Below are 16414 nucleotides of genomic sequence, written 5' to 3'. Positions count from 1 at the left end.
TAACTAGTTCGGTATTAGCAAAAATGACATCTTGGATGTGTCCAGTGTTGTATGTGGATTTGGGGACGATCTGATGCAGGTTCAGTGCATCTAGCCTAGCAATGTTTGTTTTTGGATGGGGCATATTGGGTTTGTCAAACCAAATGTTGAGGTCACCCAGAATGCATAGGTTGGACTGTAGTGTTATCAGGTTCAAAACCGTGTCGAGAAGTGTGTCTGGGAATGGTGCATTGCTAGGTGGAGGTCTGTGAAGGAGTAGGAAGTTACAGAATGATGACGGTATAGGATTGCATCTGGTGGAAAGAGCCTCACAATTTTTTATGGAGACGTTGTCAACTTTAGTAATATGTAATGTTTGTCTGAACACAACAGCTAGGCCACCTCCTTTTTTGCCTATACGATTTTGGGTGATCGTTTGATAGCCTAGAGGAACGGCTTTATGCAGGACTGGAGCCATATCATCTCACAACCATGATTCAGTTATGAATAGTATGTCTGGTTTTGCGTCAGTGAGAAGGTAGTAAATGTGATGTATGTTTTTAGAGAGCGAGCGAGCATTTATTAGTAGACAGTTAGAGAATGTGCTGTGGCGATAGGGTACTTTATTTTGTAGAAGAGTGAACAGTATTTGGTGGGCTTGTGGTTATTTTCTGGGCTTGTAGCAGGTGCCTCCTTAGTGCTAGTATTAGCTGTATGAGGATAGCAATAGTGTAGCTGTTCTGCATTGTGTTCCTCATCCCGCAGGCTAAGAAGCTTTTTGAGGTGTCTGCGTGTGTAGGTGGTGGAGACAGTGTTTGAGAGTGAGTTGGTGTGCTGTGTTGTTTTTGTGGTGTAACCTTGTTGTGCAGTAGACATGGAGAAGCAAATTTGTGAGGTGTGGCATGTTGCTTATATTGTTTGTGTGTGTTTAGGGTGGAAGGTGTATGAGTTAGGGGTGGTGGTGCAGAATGTGGGTCATGTAGTAAGGTTCTAAATTGTCCAATGGATGAGAGGCGGTTAGAAGAGAGTTGCTGTGTTGTTGCATGTGTGTTAGGTGTGGTGGAAGAGAGAAAGCTTGGCACTGGAGTTTGTTCATTTGTGTAGTTTGAAAGGTCGGTGTATGTTTGTATTTTGTGATAGTAAGTATTATGAGGTGTTGCGCTTGAGAGATTTTGCTGTGCTGGTGTGCGCGATATGTTTTGTTTTTGAGGAGTAGTGAAAAGAGGTGCTGACGTATTTGTTTTATGAGATGGATTTGTTTGTATAGTATTGTTTGTGAGTGGAAGTTGTAAGGTAAAGGGGGTGGTGATGTGTTTGCGAGTAGAGTGTATGTTGTGTGTAAAAAGGGATGTTAGGAGTGTTTATCTTAGACTTGTTTGCTGCAAGAGGTAATATGAGTGGTGCAGTGGAATGCAAGTGTGGTGTGGTTGTGTTATTGTGGTAGAAAAGACGAGAGTGTTGGTCGGAGAAATGGTGGAAGGCTGAGTATAGGTTTGTTAGTGACTAAAAGTGGTCTTTTAGGAGTAATTAGAGCTGGGAATGGGATATAGTTAAGTATGGTGTGGATTTGGGTTCTGTTAGTGATGAGTGGATTGGTTAGTAATAGAGGATAGAATTGTGTACTGTTTGTAGGTGATGGTGAAGCTGTGTGGTAGCTGGGATATAAGGTTGCATAGGTGTGGTTTATGGGGTTTAGTAGTGGGTGCTGAGACATTGAATTGTGCATCGGGTTAGTTTGTAGTAAATGAGTGGGGTACATATGCTGTGAGAATGTTACTCTGGTTGTGGATGTGGGTGGTGTTGTGTGAGTGCTGGTGTATATGAATTTGGGCAGCATTCCTGGCCCTGGTCCCGACCAGTCTTGAACGGGCTCAAACAGGCAACTGTCCTTGTCCTCTCTGCCCTTAGCCTCGACGCCCGTGCTGAGATGCCCTAGACGCTCAACTTAAATAGCCCTAGTAATCATGTGACCCCTTCAGCCAATGGGAACCCTAGCCCTAACCAGTCACAACACTAGCCCTAAACCCTAGAACCAATAGAACAGCAGCCTCTTATAGGCAATCATAGCCCTAGTCCCAGCATCAAATAAGGCACGAAATCCTAAACCCTACATCCAACAGAAGGCCTAACCCTAGTCCCAGCAGCCAATCACACAGGAAACCCTAAATCCTACGTCCAATAGAAAGCCTAACCCCAGCCCTAGTCTCAACCCTAGTTCCATCAGCCAATCATACAGGAAACCCTAAACACTACGTTCAATGCGACCCCAGGCAATATTTGCTGGCCAGGGAGTTGGAAGCTGCTCCTCAATTCAGAATATACAAGGAGACAGGTTCCATCCACACTTTGGAGTCCTGCAGGTAAGGGCCTAACAATACTGTTTGTACAAAACTTTACTCTCTCTCCTAGCCAAAAAACGAGTGTCCACCCCTATAAAACACAGCTTAACCAGCTAACAGCAGATTACTGCTGGCTCAGAGCACCCTCTGTTAACTCTCTGGTGTATAATATCTCTATTGCCAAGGGGAAAAAAGGGAGGACTCTGGTTTCACTCACTTCCTAATACAAAATGGGAGCTGGGGTTGAATTGCTTAACACACAGGTTTGAGCACAGAGCAAGGGAGAAATTAGGAGGGAAAAACAGGTGGTTACGGGCAATGTGAAAAAACAACAAAAAAACAACTTGCTTTCTTTTTAGAGAGCTGCAGAGATCATCGATGAGGAGGCTACGCCGTGGGAAAAGGCCGCAATAGACAACCAGGTAAAGTGACTAGTGAATCGTGTGTGAGTAATGGGGGTGTTAAAAATAGAATGAGTTATGGAGATGCACATTACAGGGCTACGTGTGGAAGGGTCGATTAAGTGGGCTGCTGACTGGTGGTGCAAAGAGGGTGCAAGTGACAAAGATGTCAGAAACGGGTGCATCAGTTAGCAAGGGGAGTAAAGAGGCACATATAAGGGGAGATGAGCAATGTAAGTAACAATCAATGCGAATAATGCAGAAGTAGGAGCGAGCAATAGATGGAGCAGTGTGGCTCAATGATTAGAGCGGCAGACCCTGATGCAGAGGTCTAGCCCGGGACCAGGGTTCAATTCCCCGCCTCGGCGGGTCTTGGGCTCAAAACTTCCACGGACCTGATAATTCTCGCCTCGGTGCCATTCCAATCATGGAGTCCCACTCTGCAACTCTGGGCAATAGCTTGCTTAATCTCCACAACGGCCCCCACAACGCTAAGGATGCCTGGCCTCCACCTTGGGGGTGCCCAGGAGTGGACGCCTCACAGGGAAAGCCAGGATGGGTTCCACAGCGGTATTCGTACAAGCACCTTAAGACCCTTGCGGGTGAGTAGTGCGCTATACAAGTATCAATTTACAATTTACATTCAGAGCCTTCTCTTAACACGTGGCTTGAGATGTCTCTGGCTGAGCATGACGAGGTGATTGGTTTTGCTTGATTTTTGGGTGGTGGCTATTTTCTTCTTCCTAATATCTTACCAGATGAGTTCAGGATTGAGTGAAACCAAACATCTATGTAATAATAAGTACTACAAAAATTAAGTGAATAAAGTAAATTATAAAGAACATATTAAGAAGAAAAATGCCTTTTATATTACTTTGTTAATTCAGAGTATCAGAATGATGAAAATCTAAGAGAGCAACCTTAACCATTGTACCCTATCCCGGAAAGAAACTCAGAACACAGCTATCCCTCTAATACTCTCAGCAGCCAGAGCTCTAACCATACATTAACCATAAATCTAAGCCTAACCGTTAACATAACCCTCAGGACAACCTTAACCTTAAACATGATGCTAACAGCTGCTATAAACGTAAATCTAACCATATACGTAACACTGCCCTAAACACTAACTCACACTCAAAAGTGTAATATAACTACAACTGCCATTTAAACAACTCTAATCCTAACACTATCTCTAACCTCAGCAATAACCCTACAAGGCTGAAAACACTAAGGGCCTCATTACAAATACCCCAGAATTCCCAATAGGGCTATTAACAGAGTTCTAGGCCCTATAAGGAATTATGAAGGAAACCTATGGTAATTTTGGGCCAGATTTAGGAAAATGCTGAGTAGCCCTTGCGTCACACAAGGTAACAAAACACTAAAGTCAGATTTACCAAGCCACAGAAGGCCATCTTGCATGGCCCTGTGGTGCTTTGTAAATATGGAGTAATGTAAAACAGTGCAAGCCGCTGCCTTACGTTACTCTGCCCCACGTTACTCTGCCCCAGTGAGGTGTTCCATGGGTGGAGCAAGGGTGTTCCCATGCAACCACCCACAGATTTTGTCGCATTCCTTGATGTATAATGAGTGGTAGACCTGGGAATGCGTCAAAATGCTGTGCAGTCCTAGGTGAGCTGTAACGAGGAGAAATCTCTTTATTTCTCCTTGTTTTTACCTCTTTCTATGTGTGATGCATTTTGCAACACACAAAGAGGAAAACGTGTCAGAGAATTGTTTTTGTGCAGGAAGGTGTCCCTTCTTGCACAAAGTAAATCCTCCCTGCAACACAGGCACCCTTGAACCTGTGCCCGCATTGGTGCAAGGCAGCACATTGTGCGCCAGCACAATGAGAGGACAGGCAAATGCCATATAACGTTAAATATGGCGCATTCCTGCCATCTCCCTTTCACGCAGCGCAGCATGGTGTCTTGCTGCGTTGTGTGAAACATTGATAACTCTGCCCCTTCCTGTTTCCAGCTGAAAGCTGCCAAAATCTCCAGGGAATAGTGCTGGGGTAAGTGATGAAATGAGGGATTACCGGAGTAATTTGACCCTTAATTACTGATTTGCCTGGTAATTGCTCATTTTACAGGTTTCAACCCATAATCTGTTTATTTCCGTTCCACAACCATCCAGAGTTAAAAGACCTACGTTATAGCTAACCCTGGGGTTGTGAAATAAACATTTAATTGCACCAGACACCCATCATGTGGATATCATGAAGAAAGAAAATATCTTCAGTTTCACTTTATTTTCTTCATAATGGTTTCTTCATTTTCAGTTAATGCCAAACTAAAAACCATGGAGCATGAGAGAAGCTGAAAATTAATTAACTCAGATTTTTTGGGAGTGGGGGGTGGGGTTGTTTCTGACCAATCAGGGTGTTGGGTTGGTGCCTTTGCCGTACGGACTGCATCTGGGTTTATCCCATGCAGTACCACACACCTGCAAAGCCAACAAGTCTCGCTTTGTTACTGGGAGCTGACATACAGGCTTTAATAACGTTTTTTGTTTTTTGTACTCCATCTCAAAATTGTCACCCGGTATGGACTTGCATACATGATGCCTATCTTGTAATGGACTTTTCTATATGTTTTATTTTAGAAAACTATTGCAAGATGGTGTTGTGCATGCATGTACATGCATAGCAGCCATCCTGTTGAAAAAACAATGGCCTGGAAGCACATTGGAGGCCTGCAATCAAAGCTGTCTCACTTTTAGGTCAAGCCTACTATACAGCGCATACACTGTCTGTTGCAAGATATAATGTGGACTTATCAAGAACATATGAGGGCTTGGAGCCTGCCCACTGCTTACCATTGGTTGGCTTATTTGCCTGCTTCTTATTTGTAACCCAGCTGGCTAAACTTGTGTTTGTCCACCCACGCAGGATAGTCTCTTTACCATCTCTTTCGATTGGTTGGTTTCTATGTTTCCACTGCTTGTTTTTCAAGTCCTACATTTTTTTCGGGTTTAGCCCTCCATGATAGTGCATGCATTTTCCTGCCATCTCTCTTGTGCACTTCTGTCCCCTATTCCCATCACCCCCTTTACTTTCTTGCCTGTGTGCTTTTTACCGCCTTGCTCCACGTTGCTCTCGCCCATTGTTTTTCCTGCCAACACAGGCCCTCCGTGTTGCTTCCACCTACTTGCACCTTCCTTCTCTCGCACTCATTTCCCTTTGCTTCTCCTCCCTACTCCCACCATCCATGTTGCTTCCATCTTCTGTGTTGCTTTCCTCCAACTGCGCCCTCCAGTCTGCGCCCACCCAAACATGCTAATTATTTTCTTATTTTTTGTTTATCGATCAAACCTGTGTCATTCTGTAGCACATGCATGCGTGGTAATTGCCTAAAAAATGAAGCAGCTGGCCACATCATTGCCATTTTTTTCTTATTTAGACATCATTGGTCTGCCAATTCTTATTAATCTATCTTCTACAAACATGGAACTTTCATGCAAAGGTCTCCAGTCATCTCGATGGGAAGGAGAATGGCAGAATATGTACAGGCATAATTCAGATATGTACATAATATATATATGCATACATGCATATATACACATATATATATACACACATATACATATATATACATATATGGATATACATATATATATATATATATATATATATATATATATATATATATATGATCTACTGGCGGTCGCCAGTAGATAGTTATAGTTAGAACCTAGTTTCCATAGGAAAAGCATTTTTTGATGTGCTTATAACTTTGGCATTGTTTGACGAATCTTTATGAAATTTCCTATCTTGAAAGTTAGGGGGTGATTCGTCAAGGGGGGGGGGGGGGGCTGAGAAAAAATGGGGGTCCCAAAACGTGTTTTCTCCATGCACTTTCCATAGGCAACTTTACACAAGGCTACAGGTCAAACTGCTGAACGGAATTATGCCAAATTTGGCAGGGAGAAAGGTCTTGGTCCAGAAAGCACGCTTTTGTTGAAATGGTGTAAATCCGTTCAGTAGTTTTTGAGATATTAAAGGAAAAAATATATATATATATGTATTCATACAGATACTAATACATAATTACTCTGTTATAGAATCACTGATACAAATACACACTCATCCATGCAGCCACTCTCACAACTACTGACTCTCACATATAGGTATTTATATACACCATCACTCACATATACTACCTTTTACATATGTAGTTACTTGCACACGTACCACTGAAACATCCATTCACTCACCAACACACTCATACATACACACACTCACCCACCAATACAGCTGTTTCCACATGCACTCTTGAACCCATACACCCAGTGAATCAACCACTCACACATCCACACATCTATGCACAGAGTCACACACCTCCCACCCACCTACACACACACACACACTCAGGCAGCCATACAAATACTCAGGCAAGCAATCAATAACTCATATAGACACTCATGCATCTACTCACCAACCCATGCAGCAGCTTACACAACAACAGACAAACTGATACAGACTTTCACACAGTTTAGTCACTAACCCATGCATTAAGTAAGACACGATTAATCACTCACTTATACAGTCAGTCACGTACCTAGTAAGTCCTCCATACAGACACTTATACAACCACTCATTCTTCAATGCAGCTTGACATATATATAAAACTAATTTAAACTTTACAGAAACACACAGTCACTGGATGATGTCATCAGTGATGTCATTTGAGATGTCATCAGTGATGTCACTGACCATGTCATGAATGATGTAATATGGGACGTCATCAGCAGTACATTGGGGGGGGGGGCGAGTTATAGTTAGCTGAACTAACTATAACAGTGGAATTTCTCTGGTTTTGTATGAGTGAAATGTCCAACTAACTATAACGTCCCTGAAACCTATATTTTTTTCAGTGAATTTCAAAGGTTTTTTAAATGCTAATTTCTAACTATAACGTCTGTAAAACCTATGTTTTTTTCCGTGAATATATATATATACACACATAAATACACAATTGACTGGTTAGTAACCACCAGGGGGAGGGACTGAAGATCAGAGAAAGAGAAAAAGGTTTTAAGGAAGTCAAAAGAATAACTTGTTCCTCTAGAACACATGCTTACCACTGTGATGCTCCGCAAATTGCACCACTCTCCAGAGCTGACATCTTTTATATATTCACTGCTGCCATGCACTGTGCTATAGCCTATAGCGACAACCGAGTGTGCCAGGCACGTGAGACTTCGGAAGCACCAATGCTTAGGAAAAACTCCCTTACATGTGATGTTAGTAATTTTTAGGTCGAGCCTAGCACAGCGCGCATGCGTTGCTCTAGGAGAAGGCCTCTTGGAATCACTTCAGACTTTCCACAAACTCGTGCGTGTGGTGTTCGATTTTCCACAAATGCTATTGGCCTTTGCGTGTGGCTTTCAAAAATGAAAGCACGCAATTTGCCAAAGGCGGGTGCATGTACCACCTTTTCTTAAAATGTTTACTCCCTCAGCGTTTAGCTGTCGGGAGTGAGCAGCGGCGCGCAGCGTGTCATCTGTTGTGGATCATGTTTCAAGACCTTGCAGCTTTCCTTACAAGGCGCGTCCCCTCCACCCCGGCCAAGGGACAAACCCCACCACCACAAGAGTGCGCACTTCTTTTCCAGCACTCGCATTCTTGACAATAAGATACTAACAAGGCGTGTCCCCTCCACCTCAGCCAAGGGACAGACCCCATCGCCACAAGAGTGCGCGCTTCTTTTTCCAGCACTCGCATTTCATCTATGTCAGCACTCTCTTCCTGCACTGTTATCTTTGTATTAGTATGTTATTGTCAAGACATTTGCTGTACTCTGTAGTTGGCCTCTCTAGTCGCCATCTTAAAAATTGACCGCACTTTTTAACATTAGCGTTTTTTCATCAGCGTGGTGCGTACTTCCTTTTACACCTCTGCGTAGCTGTGGTGCGTGCTACTTTTGACATCTCTGCATAGTGCACAGCTGTGGTGCGTGTTTCCTTTCCCCACATTGCTTTTGGTGCTCGCCCGATCCAGGGGCGTAACTCAGGCCCTTGCTGGGGGCTTAATTTAGGCTGGTGTCTGCCGGTGCGCACTTGGGCACTTAATTATTAGGACTTGCTTTTTGTGCGTTCTTGCTGGCACCGGCTGCTAAATAATGCCTCTGCGCAGCTGTGGTGCATGCTACCTTTCACTTCTCTGCACAGTGCACAGCTGTGGTACATGCTTCATTTCTCCCATTGCACAATGCACAGCTTAAAAATTGCCCACACCTTTTAACATTCATGTTTTTTCAGCGCAGGGGTGCGCGCTTCCTTTCACACCTCTGCGCAGCTGTGGTGCGTGCTACCTTTGACATCTCTGCACAGTACACAGCTGTGGTACGTGCTTCCTTTCCCCCATTACACAGTACACCGCTTCAAAATGGACTGCACCTTTTAACATTCGTGTTTTTTCATCACTGTGGTGCGTGCTTCCTTTCCCCCCACTGCAGAGTACACAGCTGTGGCGCGTGCTTCCTTTCACCCCACTGCACAGTAGTGGCGCGTGCTTCCTTTCACAACACTGCACAGTGCAGATATGTGGTGTGTGCCTCCTTTCACCCCAGTGCACAGCTGTGGTGCGTGCTTCCTTTCACCTTATTGCACATTGCTCAGCTGTGGTGCGTGCTTCCTTTCACCCCACTGCACAGCTGTGGTACGTGTTTCCTTTACCCCACTGCACATGCCCCCTCAATCACACCCACGTGATGCTCTCGTTTTCTGTTTAATAAACACATTTCACACACAGATGCCCAGGTTTCCGATGTTAGCATTTGTGAACTCACTGGACCTCGCAGCTTTTCTTACAAGGCGCGTCCCCTCCAACTCGGCTGAGGGATAGACCCCACCACCATAAGCTGGATTATAAAGCGCCCTGCCAGAAGCACCAAGGCGCTGGACCTTACAGCTTTCCCTACAAGGCGCATCCTCTACACCCCGGCCAAGGGACAAACTCCTCCTCCACAAGCTGCTGTGATAGTATAATATTAATTTTTATTATTCCTTGCATCTTTGGCATTGACATTATTGCCCTTTATTACACTATTTGTTAGTTTTTAAATCATCATCAGCAACATTTGTGCCACTGTGCTGGCCAGACAGGTAGCACACCAGCACCGCCACTGTAACAGGAGGCAGACCCACCACCCCTCCCACACTTCCAACAGTCTGTGTATTGTTTCTTATCGCTGCAATTTATCTCCCTCACTGGCTCCTCACCCACCCCCTTTACTCTTCCCCTCTTTCCCTCCCACTGACAGAAATGGTTATAACAATTTGTTTATTATAACTTATAACTTTTCAACATGCTGCGCAACATTCACAATGCTCTACAACACATATTAAAAACGTTGACAACGCCAATTGTTCTGTCTAAACACTTAGAACGCCCCAAAGGCGAGACCTATTGGCAATGCCAATGCTTGTTTGATCCTGCTCTGATGCATTCTTCTTTCTTTCTAGACGCCTAGAATGGCGAGAGAATCCAGGGCCAGTCAGCACGGGCTGGCCAAGGACACCCCGCGCACAAAAGTTGAAGACAAGATGACACCACGTATGCCAAACACCAAAGGAGCGGTAAAGAGAAGAGCGTCACGTGATGCTCAGGAGGAGAGTGACATAGACACCCAGGAGGAAAGAGATCCGAGAGTCTCTCCCGATACCGAGGACAACAGAGACGACGGCCAGGAAGAGTCCAACAATGAAGCAGAGGAGGATGGCGACTGAGGGGCAAATGCCACTTTGGGGGGTAGTGCCCTGTCCTGAGGGGCCCAAGACCACGCATAGGCCAGAACAGCTGTCACTTTACAAGGCTGCAATGCAGGAAGAGTTGAAACCCCCTCTACAATTCCCAACTCAGGACATCTCTTCTGGAGGTTTTGTTACATGCTAGAGCTGAAGGGTATTTCTGGCACAGCCCCTCTAAATAGGACCCGGACACCAGCCACAAATGAGACACTATTGTTAGCTATTACATCCCCTTACCTGAGAAATCACCATGTGAGAACTACACCCCGTACTCGAAAAATTGAATGTCCCAATGATCATTTGGATTTTGAAAAACTGGATCACTAAAGCTGGCGGAGAGTTCGGGTGGTTCGGATGAAAAAGACTTGACACTGATCATATATTCTATCCCTGGATAGGTGGCCTTTTAAAGACCGGATACTGTGCATGCTGGCGTAAATGTTGCTGGGGGAATCTCTATCTTTTTCCTCTGAAAGGGCAATGTTGAATATCTGAGCTCTCTGGGACGGCTGCGATGTTCTCAAACTGCAGGAGAGGGAATGCTGGGCGTACCTATTTTGATACCACAGCTCTTTTAAATCTATCATTCAATTATTCACACAACAAACAGGCACTGAGGCTTCAAAACACCTCTCGACAATCGACTTCTCCGCCTCCGACTAGGGATCGTAAAATAAAGACCACTTGTAAAGCCCCCACTTAAAAGGTCTCCCAGCAGTTTTACTAACCGACATTATAACTATTTGACTCAATGCTTTTATCAACCTCACAATGATGAAAGGTAGAGTCAGCCATGCCGAGAACTATATCTGTGAACAAAGATGGCGATGCATAGTACTTTTTGGGGACCTCTGTGGTCAACAAAATGAATGCCTTAGCTATCTTTGGAAACTTTGCATAAACGAATAACATGTGTCCCTACCTACAACAAATTGCCCTTTTCACCCAATTAATACGCGTTTTATTAAAGTCAGACTAATAAGAAAAAAGTACACAAACATAACGTTATTATCTGGGAGAGGTTTTATGAAAAGACCTTATGCATTTAAAGTAGGCACTCCGACAGGCTATCAAGAAAAGTTGTGCAGATTCTGCCTGAAGTTAAAGGGTCTTGTTCTAAAATGAATAGACAACGAAAACAGAACGACCGACCAGGGTCCAGCTCAACCAGAACACATGTATTGTTAGTAATCAAAAAATTGGTACAAAAACACTTCCTACATCCGTCGTCCAAAGATGCAAAGCGAGTCAAAGCATAAATCCTAAAGTGGAAGGTGCACTCATTGAAATTGAACACATTAAATCAAATAGTCTAATTAATGTGATGTTTCTTTCTTTTAATTCTGATGATTATAACACGAACAGTGCACAGCCAACGTGCTTCGTTCCATGCAGGAAATTCGTCAGGGCTATTTAAGAGGCAGATATAGTATCCAAGAGTGGTATATATGATCCTTAAGATCTAGGTTCGTCTTGCGTGTTATTAGTTATGTAGAGATGTATGTACAAGGCGGACCCTCATATAGTCCCAATGATGGTACACATAAGAGGTGGTGACAAAGGATGGTAAGTATTATCCTTCATGTGTAGCGTCACGTCTCAGCATGGTAGCTGTAGAGTATCAACAAGAAAGAAACATCACATTAATTGGACTAATTGATTTAATGTGTTCAATTTCAATGAGTGCACCTTCCACTTTTGGATTCTTGTTCTAAAATGGAATGACTGAACCCGCAAGTGGGGGTGCAGTGTACAAGTAAATCAAAAGTCCATAACTGGAAGGCACAAATACCGAACCCCCCTTGTTATGAGTGTGAACTACAGCCAGTCCTATTGTTTTTTTTTTACCAGAAGCACAAGGCATGCTGCGACATGATGTTTCACCTTTTCATTACAAGTCTGGGTCCAGAATCCAAAGCGTGCTTGGTGCTGTGGTGAAGAAACAGCACTAGCTGAAGACTGCCCACATAACCCAGGGCCAGTAAACGGCAATGGCAACATTCTGTAGTGCTTCAGGCTGTATGTACTGTAAGACGGCTCCTGGCTGCCCAGGATTCTCATCTCCGCAGCAGCTCATATCCTGGAAGATGCAGAACTACAAACAATGGGAAAAGTGGCACTACAAGTCCCAGAGTGCAAAGTTCCGTTAGATACACCAGGATTGGATGGTGGTGCCACACAGCATTATAGGGGAGTGCTCTGGGTGTCATAGGTTCCATCTGCTATGGCAGGGCTATGCTAAGGGCCAAGTGAGGCCCCATAGGGTGCTAATGCTTCTTCCCTGCGTGTCCTTGTAAACCCTGCACTCCCCTCTCATCCTTGGCCTTCTGTTGCCTGTGGTCTTACAGATCCATGGAAGGAGAAACCAGGCCAACACTGAAGTGATAAGTGACTTGTGTGACCACAGCCACATTTATTACATTGTAGTACAATATTGGGCGATGCTAGCACTTCTTAAGCAATCTGGGTTGCTTACTAATGTTAAATGTCCAAATCTGTCCAAAAGTATAATACCTATACGGATCCTCAGTGCAGGCCATAAAGTATTTAACAAGCACCGAGTAAACAATTGTATAATTATGTCCCTGGCCTGCACTGACGTCAAAAGACTCGGTTTCAATGTTCAGTTTTTCTTCCAATACACTGCTAAATATGAATTTTGCCACTTCATTCTAATGGACCATTAAGACTTGGCTGCCCACCCATGATAAATGATCTTCGCTCAGCTTTGAAAAGTTTTCATCTATGTCTCCACTGCCTATTGTCTCCCAGTCACCTGCAGGCACCATTTTATTTCTAATGATGAATCCTCGTACCAGACGGAACCTTCAGAGTCAGGGTTCCCGGCTTGCGCCCCATCTCTCACAGGCCGTTGGTGCTGCATAGCTCCCAAGCATCACCTTGTCCTAAAGGACACCTTCAGCCATTCTTGGATGCATAGCTTACATACAGGCGCTTTCTGGGACTTGCTCACAAATCCTAGGATACAAAGTGGTGTCGGCTAAAAACTAGGATTGTCTAAAAATATCACACAAGACAAGGGGCCTCTTAGTTGCAATGGTCTTGATCTTGTTTATAACCATGTGGTAGTCTGTTGCGCCACCCATTACCATTTGCTTTACACTGCAGGTTTATGCAGGGGGTTAAGTCAACCAGCGGCCAGGACAAGGGGAAAAAAAACACATCTGCAAAGTCTGAGGACAGGAAATTAGCCTATTGAGTGCCTTTTTTGGTAAAAGGTGAATTTCTGATTTGAATTGTGAGAGTGGCTAGACCTAGACCCCTGATGTGCTCAATGTTCTCTATGAATAGGCCAGCTGTGGTGCAACACACCCATAGGCACAAGATGTGCATGCACCAATGCCCCTAGTTGGAGCAGATTCAGCTTCTTCCATAAAGACATGGCCGAGCACAGCCCGGGCGGGGGAGCTTTCCAAGGGACTCCTCTCCATTGTGTGCAAGGAAGGTACAATGTCTGGGACCAGTAGGTTTAGATTCTCCTAGATCTGTTCCAGGCATTCGGAACAGAACAGTTGCCTGGATAGGCCTTGCGCTTGCTGACGAGTTACAAGATTGGGGTTCTACCGCCTTGTGCTGGAAGGCACAGGGTGGGGGCACTAAGCCTGCTTTTCAAGCCTAGTTCAGTTTTGTGTCTCATTGGACACTCTTTGTAAAGACCCAAAAGAGAAATTTGAAAAAAGAGCACCTTATACACCTACATCTAGTGCTCAGTTACAACAGGAAGATCCCCAAAATGAAGCTCTCTTGCTTGAGGACTTAGCTTGTAAGATCTCTGTATCACGAGAGATAGCTTTGTTTCACAAACCCTGAGTCTGTAAGATATTTTAAAACTCAAGGTCTAGCTCATACTGCCCCAGTACTGGGTTTGTAAGATCTGTGTAACCTGAGGGGTGTCCGTGCTATGGAAAGCCTGAGTCTTTGAGGTCTGTGTTGCACAAAGGATAGGCTGTAATATCTGTGTAACACGAGGGATAGTTCTCTACTAATCGCTTGAGTCTTCATGATCTTCGAGGAGGTACTCTGAGGAGATCCCTGCTCTCTCAGGCTGTGCCTGCAAGTTATTTCCAACCCGAAAGGTACATTTCTGGATAAGCATGTGCAGGAGCCATCTGCCATTTAGAAGTGACCAGTGCCATCCAGTGTGCTCTGATATCAATATGTTACAGATCCAGCCAAAACGCCTCTTTGTGCACAAATGTACTCATTACCTTAACTGTAAGTTTGATGTACCATAAAGCACTCCATGTGATTAACTTATCAATATGCAAAGACCATAAACCCTGTTTTTATTGTCCAGGAAATGCAAAATAAAGTCTTCCTGCTTCACGTATAGCCTTTCACACAAATGCCATATTTTACTATTAATAAACATATTTTGCAGTTTATTGTGGTGATTATAACTGATTTTTGTAGAATTGCTGCCAATGCGCCTCCTTCGAGTACCTTATTCAAGTTAGTTCTTTTTCCGTATTCTAGTCCTTCTCCATGGATATGTGATGCTTGTCAACTGTTCTGCAGATATTGGTGGCCACTCGGAGCTCTGGTCTTACAGGAGTGTTTGGCAAACAGCTGTGGACGTTCCAGGTAGAAAAACAAGGTAAATGAGACAGCCCAAAACAAGCCATGTGCAACTGCAGGGAGAGGGGCCAGAGACAGCACTCAAATACAAGCCCTTTAGTAAAGGAGGCAACCCATCAAATAAAAGGCTTCTAGCCTGCTTTACCCTCTGTAATTGGACAAATACTTTCAACAGAAGGAAATATGGAATAATATATACATAGTGTGCCCAAGCTTTAACCCACACTGTACTACTGTTATTTCTAAACCATTAACAACCCGATCAGAAAAGGGGTATTTAAGGAGATTATTTTTTTTTCATTTTTGTGAATTTACCGCTGCCAAGAAAGCAAAGAAATCAGCCAAAAATGCCTGTTGTTTTTAAAATATACTTAAAAATATATCAGGAATAAGAATATCAGTTTTGCTCCATAAAATATTATTTTACTTCCAACTTACAAAGTAGGAAGTACAGTAGTCCCACTTGTAAACCTTATCTGGAGGCCTGAAAGCAGGAACTGTTGCCCAGGCTTGATGGGATCGCTGTGCAGGCAGGAGATTCTTTGAATACAAGTTCCTTGCTTCTGCCACACACAGCGTCCAGGAACACCGCTCCTGACTGCATCTTCACGGAGATACTGACAGAACCCTGGGTCTTTTACATACATTTTTCATTGATATTTGCACCTCTCGACTGGAGCAAAAGAGACATTTGAATTGATTAATCAGCGGAAAAAAAGACATCTTGCTCGGGTCAGTTCACCTTGCATAGGACGTTTTGCACCCATTGATTAAGATAAATGTGTTTTGATTGCATCGATTATATCTAGGTAACTTGCTCCTGTCCTTCCCATGGCCGCGGGGAGATCTGAAGAGCACAGTTCCTCTCCGTAGCTGCGGAACACCCTGTTTCTCAAAGGCTCCTCTCCAGATTCACAGGGAACCCCGTGAGGCAGACTGTCTTACAATGACCGACAGTGGTCCTCTCCCACCACCAAATCTCAAGGGCGGCTGCAGGGATCTTCTGAAAAAAGGTCCCATTGATTATTGCAGGGAATCTCCTCTTCCTCGATATAAGCAGCCGAGCTTCAAAGAGCACAGGATCTTAATTACTTCACTACATCCAAAGAGAGAACAGTGCCCTCTGAAATGTTGAAGTTGATTTACTTTTCTTTTTGTTGCAACCTTTATTTAAATTTTCAAGCAAAATACAGCAAAGAAAGAGTTGAACCAGGAAGGAGTATGAGAAGGTGAGTAGAAAGTCCATATGATGGACATTCGAGCCTAGGAGGAAGGGCAGTACAGACAAGGAGAGCAGAGGATGTCGCCTAACGGCTCGGGTGGTCGACCTAAAATCTG

At 44.1% G+C, this 16414-nt stretch overlaps 1 protein-coding gene across 6 annotated transcripts in view; it reads left to right on the top strand.

Moving 5' to 3' along the window:
- Window positions 1–14875, top strand: part of DCDC2B (doublecortin domain containing 2B) — a 97061-nt gene extending 82186 nt beyond the window's left edge. For all 6 annotated transcript variants that reach the window (XM_085648429.1, XM_085648430.1, XM_085648425.1 and 3 more), the window contains 2 exons: window positions 2678–2740; window positions 10193–14875. In XM_085648429.1, the coding sequence (XP_085504555.1) occupies window positions 2678–2740; window positions 10193–10456 (327 nt within the window). In that variant the 3' untranslated portion in view covers window positions 10457–14875. The remainder of the gene's footprint in view (window positions 1–2677; window positions 2741–10192) is intronic.
- Window positions 14876–16414: the final 1539 nt, after the last annotated feature.

This window comes from Triturus cristatus, chromosome 3_2 (genome assembly GCF_964204655.1).
Source record: "Triturus cristatus chromosome 3_2, aTriCri1.1, whole genome shotgun sequence".
Classification (NCBI taxonomy): Eukaryota; Metazoa; Chordata; class Amphibia; order Caudata; family Salamandridae; genus Triturus; species Triturus cristatus.
Note: the sequence above shows the minus strand (reverse complement) of the source record. Positions and strands in the feature narration are given on the sequence as shown.